Source organism: Pteronotus mesoamericanus, unplaced genomic scaffold (genome assembly GCF_021234165.1).
Source record: "Pteronotus mesoamericanus isolate MK-2021 breed Mesoamerican mustached bat unplaced genomic scaffold, CSHL_Meso_final scaffold_31, whole genome shotgun sequence".
Lineage (NCBI taxonomy): Eukaryota > Metazoa > Chordata > Mammalia > Chiroptera > Mormoopidae > Pteronotus > Pteronotus mesoamericanus.
In genome coordinates this window covers 23,277,608-23,283,607 of record NW_026555312.1, presented here as the reverse complement: position 1 = coordinate 23,283,607, position 6,000 = coordinate 23,277,608, and the positions used below count along the sequence as shown (strand labels likewise).

At 49.5% G+C, this 6,000-nt stretch overlaps 1 protein-coding gene across 1 annotated transcript in view; it reads left to right on the top strand.

Moving 5' to 3' along the window:
- The first annotated feature begins 312 nt into the window (after window positions 1-312).
- TXNDC5 (thioredoxin domain containing 5) overlaps window positions 313-6,000 on the top strand; it is a 30,924-nt gene continuing 25,236 nt past the window's right edge. The window contains exons 1-2 of the mRNA XM_054591934.1: window positions 313-647; window positions 4,154-4,303. Coding sequence (XP_054447909.1) covers window positions 382-647; window positions 4,154-4,303 — 416 coding nt within the window. The 5' untranslated portion in view covers window positions 313-381. The remainder of the gene's footprint in view (window positions 648-4,153; window positions 4,304-6,000) is intronic.

Genomic DNA, 6,000 nt, shown 5'->3' with positions numbered 1-6,000 from the left:
GACTGACCGAGTCTGACATTACCCTCTGTCGCATTCCTGCCTGGCCTCCACGACCCTTCAATATTCACCCTCGCTCCGAGCTGAGCGGGAACTGTCATGGTTGGGGAAGCGCCGGGGCCCTACGGGATTAACGCGAACTGACCCAGAAAGTGCTGGAGGGCAAACACCTGAAGATCTCTCCCGGGCCAGGACCTGCTCCTCCTTTGGCCACCCAACCCCCGAGCTGCCCACGCGCGCGCACTCAGTCTCCGCCGGGAGCCGACGCGCGCCGGACGGGGCGGGGCGAGGAAGAGGCGCGGCCTCTGTGGGGCGGTGCACGCGGCGGGCGGGCGGCGTGGAGCTGACCGGCCGCCGCGGCGAGAACGCGCCAGCCCCGCCGTGATGCCCGCGCGCCCCGGACACCTCCTCCTAACGCTGCCCCGGCCGCTAGCCCCGGCCGCGGTGCTGTTGGTGCTGCTGTTAGGCCTTGGCGGAGCTGAGCGCTGGGGCGCCAGGGCCCAGGAGCCGGGTGCAGCGGCGGAGAACGAGCCCCCTGCGGCCGATGGCGGGGACGGGGAGGACCCTCACGCCAAGCACCTGTACACAGCGGACATGTTCACGCACGGGATCCAGAGTGCTGCGCACTTCGTCATGTTCTTCGCGCCCTGGTAACTGGCCGCGCCGCCTCCTTGGGCCCCGGCCGTCGCTGGCCGGGCCCTCCAAGTCCCACAGCTGCGCTTCCGAAGCGGCCTGGGCCTCGGGGCCCTCGGGGCTCTCGGGAACCGCGGCGAGCCGGGAGCGCCGGGGCGGGGGCGGTGCGGGCTGGGGCGCTCACGGCTGACGTGGCGCTAGGCGGCCCGGGCTGTGCGGGGTGGGGGCGGGGGCGGGAGGCGGTTCCCATGGAACCCGGGAATAGGCCTTCCCTCCCCCATCCAAGTCCCCCTTTCCCCGAATCCTTGGACGGGACGAGGAGAAGGGGAATCGTCGCCCTTTGGGGCTGCTGGGAGCCTAGAGGCCACTCCGCAGTCCTCTGCCCCAAACTTGCTGCGCCGGCCGGAGGCAGTGGCCTGTCTGAGCGGCGGGACCTAGTGGGCCACGTGCGGCGGCTGCTGGCGAGCGGGGGCCCTGCCGGGGACACTTACACCTAGGATTCCATTCACACGCTGCAGGGGTGATTGTATGAGGGTTTAACTGAAAGATAAGAACGCACAACGGTGTGATTTCCTACTCTGTGTGTTCCTAAAGTGGGAAAGTGTGGCCCAGGCAACAGAGGGTCCCTGGGAGAGAGTAGTGCGAATTCTGGGGACGCATCCGCAGCTCGGAGTGGATGAGGAGCTGTGCTCTTGGCTCTCACTTCAAGGCTGACTGATGGCACCACCTCCCTTTGCTCTCTTGGGGCCTGCTCCTCTAGAAAGTGGCAAAACTCACTAAGTTGAACGGACTGTACCTCTTGGTTCTGGGGAATGGACTCTGGTATGGCCTCCGGGCCAACCCGAGACCCCCTACCCTGAGAGTTGTCCTAGCAGAGACAACAGGTAGTGCTCTTCTTCCATGGCATAGATGCCCCAATGAAGGGAAGTTCTCATGGGGCAGAGCGAAAGCTGGTGTTTGGGTAGAAGGCAGTTTGCAGGCTTACTGCAGAATTTGGCGTCCTTCCCTAGCGTGGGGGAGAAGCTCATTGAGATGTGGGAAGGAATAGAGAGAAGATGCCTGAGAAAAAACGGCCTATTCAGAAAGTGTGCTGTCGGAAGTAGGAGGAAACTTTTTCCCCTTTCTCCCCATATTCAGGCTATAAACTGTATTTCATTTCATTTGGAGTTAAGTCAACTTTTGGGAGCGCGTCTGAGTCACAGCTACCGTGTATTAAGAGTGTTTAAAGTTCCCAAGAACCAACTGACTTAATTTTTAGAACCACTTTTGGTGTAGAAAATACATTGTACATACAAATAATTATTCAGTATTATTAGTTATGCTGGGAAGGAATATTCTCAGAGTAACTCTTCCAATTATGTACACTACTTGACTGGAGCTTATACCAGTGGAATAAATCTGTCCGTGAACTTTTTTTATTTTTAAAAGAAAAAAATGACACATAGACATAGCAAGTCCATGCAGTGCCAGTGGTGTTTTAATTTCAGAGCCTGTAATACTTAACCAGCTGGTCCTGGACTGAGTGAGGGAGACGACTGGCAAATTTGAGCCCTTGGTATTAAGTAAACTCCTTTTTCACTGTGTGTGGTTTATGGTCTTTTAAGTGGACACCACCAGTAAAAGTAACTGAAAGCTTTTATTTTGCTTCTGAAAGTCTTACTACAAAATATTTAAACAGAGATGTGTGGGGCTTTCTATGACGGCATTTAAGAGTTTGACTTTAACAGCAGATTGGGACTCAAATAGAATATGCTGTGTTACCTGCTCCCCGCCCCCTGCCATCTCTTAACCGGTTTCAGTCTCTGTGGAATAGTGGAAGCCTGCATGTGATTTGGGATCAGGAGTGCCATGTAATGAAAACATTGGTCTATGAATTTTTACTCTGAACTTGACAGATGTAGGGTAGTCCTCCTGCTATAGATTTTGTGTCAACATATTCTCCTGAGTTAGTTTGCAGGCCACACTGAACCTGAAGGTGACAAAAGAGGTCACGGTTGGGGCCACCTCCTTGGGAGGACCAGGTAGCTTCGCTCTGTTACATGGCCACAGGCCACCTTCTGAATGCAGCTGCTGTCTTAGGTTCATGCTGTAGCCAGAAGGGTCCCAAACCAGAAGTGCCAACTACATGACACCCGTGGATCTATCACTGAGAAATTGCCAAACTCTTAGTACATGCTAAGCATGTGCTAAATACAGGGAACACAGTGGTAAAAAGGATAATGCTGTCTTCTTGGCCTTTGTACCACATATACTTACATAGAACACTGGTTTTTCTTCACAATTATCTTCCAGAAAAGAGGGAACCATACTGTATTTATGTCTCTCATAAAGCAGGGATTCTCTTAGCTTGCCAAGAAAGTGCTGCTCAGGGAAGACACATTTGCTGAAGCAAACGGTTTTTGTGCTACCTTTAGATGCATATTATTGAGGTCATCTGTCAGAAAAGAAAAGAGACAAAGATTTTATTGAGAAATCATTTTGAGGGTAGGCAGGCATGTTAAAGACCACTTTAAAAAGCAGTACAGCAAGTAGTTACATTATAGGCATTGTGACTACACACTTAGCAGGTGCCTTAGTCATACGTGACAGTACTCGAAGCTTGAGATAAAGTTTCTAGTGTTGGCTCATAGTCAAAAATGGCACTGCACACAGCTGTCAGCAAAAGAAGGTAATGAGCTATATGACTGAATAGATTTAGTTGATGGGAAAGAAACTGATGCTGTCAAGAAATGTGACAAAGAAGCAATAATTCTAAGTAAACGTTATTTTAAATGATAGGTGATATAAAAATATCTGTGTAGTTAAATTCATACAATAAATATTATATGCATACATTTGATTATATCAAACTTAGAATTTTGAGTGGACATAAATGCTTTTAAAGCTTTTCATTGGAGAACGTGCAGGATTGATTTGATTTTGGGGTTGCCTTGCATTTGCAGATACTTGGTCATATAGTGGAGGAGACCTGACTGAATGATAATGGGGCAAGTATAGCAAGAAGTGCTAAGCTGCTGCAGTAGAGGGAGAGTAAGTTTGCTTTCCAGAAAAGGGGAAGAGAATGGGTACCAAATAGCCTGGGAAGTCAGGCTGGCTTCTTGACGGAAGCGACACTTGAGCTAAACCTGGAGCGCAAATAGGAATAGCCAGGTGGGCTTAAAGCGAAGTGTCAAAGAGCGTATTTTGTGATTCCCAGGGCGAGCCAGGCTCTGGCCCTTTCCGAAAACTGCAAACACTGCAGTATGGTGCATGGATAGGCTACAAGGGCAGGAGGTTGCTAGGGCATTGAGGTGAAGTGGGAGGTCAGCAGTTTGGATTTCATGCTGAGAACAGTGCAAGCACTTTCTGGTGGATCATGAACCAGGGGAGGGGGGTTTTGTAGTAGCTGTGAGCTCACACATCTCTGCTGTGATGTGAAGGAAGGATCAGAGAGCCCTGTTGCCCTGCGAAAATGGCTGAGGAGCTGGGTGGGGCATCCTCTCACCCTGCACTCAGTGTGCTTATTACTCTCACCTTGTTACAGGTGTGGGCACTGCCAGCGGCTGCAGCCTACTTGGAACCTCCTGGGAGACAAGTACAACAGCATGGAAGATGCCAAAGTCTACGTGGCTAAGGTGGACTGCACAGCTGACTCAGACGTGTGCTCTGCCCAGGGGGTGCGAGGGTACCCCACGTAAGTGAGAAGGGTACATGCTTCCCGTATCTTCTAGGTTTTCCACATCTTATGACCAGCTGCCTTTGGCCAAAGAAAGTCTGGGTTACATTTTTGGTATCTTCCTTTGTAGTTCTGAGGAAGGAGGACACGCTGAATGTAAGCAGGCAGTCCCCGTTGTTAGAGAAAGGTTATATTGATCACCAGGTGTATAGTAGATATCTTTTTGTACCTTGTATGGAAAAATCCTTTTATTAATCAGTGTTGGGTTTGTCTGTTTATAAGAACATATGTTTGCAAGACAAAAATGGTCATCTCCGTGAGGTCCTGTCACATTTGATGTTCACAGGTACATTTACACAATGAGTACAGATTTTGTCATCAAATTAGTATGAATTTTTGGTCACTCTGTTATTCCTAAGCATCCTTCCTAATTTCCCATGTGACCAGCAGATGCTATTTCTGTGGACAGAAAGGTAGCAGGATGGAAAACAGCAGTTCTGACAAGGGATGTTACTTACTCCCTTGACAGGTAAAAGAGTTTTTGGTTTTAAGAAACAGAAATTGAAACTGGCTTAATAAACAAAAGAGGGAATTAAGTAGTAGGCTATGGAGGAAGCTCTGAAAGTCTGCTCCAAAGATTTCGGAACCTGTTTTTACTGTGTCTCCCTTAAGGTGACTTAACCCTCTAGCTTTGCATCTCTCTGTTGCCATGGTGTTCTTGGGCCCGCCACTCACTGGCCCAGCTTGGATGGGGCGCTCATTCCGAGAACAGTCCTTGTGGCCAGAGAGGCAGAGTCTTGTATGAAGACAGCAGCCCTATTCAGACCCGATGGCAGCTGTTGGGATGAAGAGTCCTCCTCCCAAAAAAGGGAAGGTGCTGTTTCCAGGAGGATGGGGGAAGGAGTAGGTGCTTCAACTCCCAAAATGTTTGTTTGAGTTGATGAATTAAGTAAAGTCTATATAAAACCTGAACTTTATCTTCAAAACTGAAAGTCAACACGGAAAAGTGGAAGGAACTTTGGGCTGGAACCTAGAAACCAGTGTTTGAATCCTGCCTCTACCACCTACTTAGGCAACTCTGGTCACACTATTTAACCTCTGAGTCGAAAGTAGGTTGCTGATACTCACTTCATATCCCTAAACATCCTTATGAAATAAAATGTGTGCAAACACCAATCTGAGCATACCCAGCAAATGTTAGGTTCCCCCTAATATTTGGAAATTTGGCATTTCCATATAGGACTCAGGAACTCTTGGTCTTTGGTGAATGCTCACTAATCTAAGTACCATAATTCGAGTCTACATCAAGTCAGGTCAAATAGAGATAAAATCTCCCACTCTGTGTACCTACCTCAAAGGCATCACTGTGCTATGCCTCACAGCATTGCCTTTAAACTCTGCTTGGATGGAGAGCATCCCAAATAAGCGGTCAGTGAGTAGTGGGAATGGGTGAGGAGGTAGATGCTTACGTGTTGAGAGCCTGTTACTTCAAGGTACAGGGGTGGCAGAGATGGTTGGGTGGTTGGCTATGGTGTATACTCTTATTTTACTTATTTTTAAAGAGAGGAGAGGGAGGGAGAAAGAGAGGGAGAAAAAGGCATCGATCCATTGCTTTTCACATGCCCCCAACCGGGGACCTGGCCTGAAACCCAGACATGGACCCTACCTGGGAATTGAACCGACATCCATTTGGTTTGCGGAACGATGCCCAACCC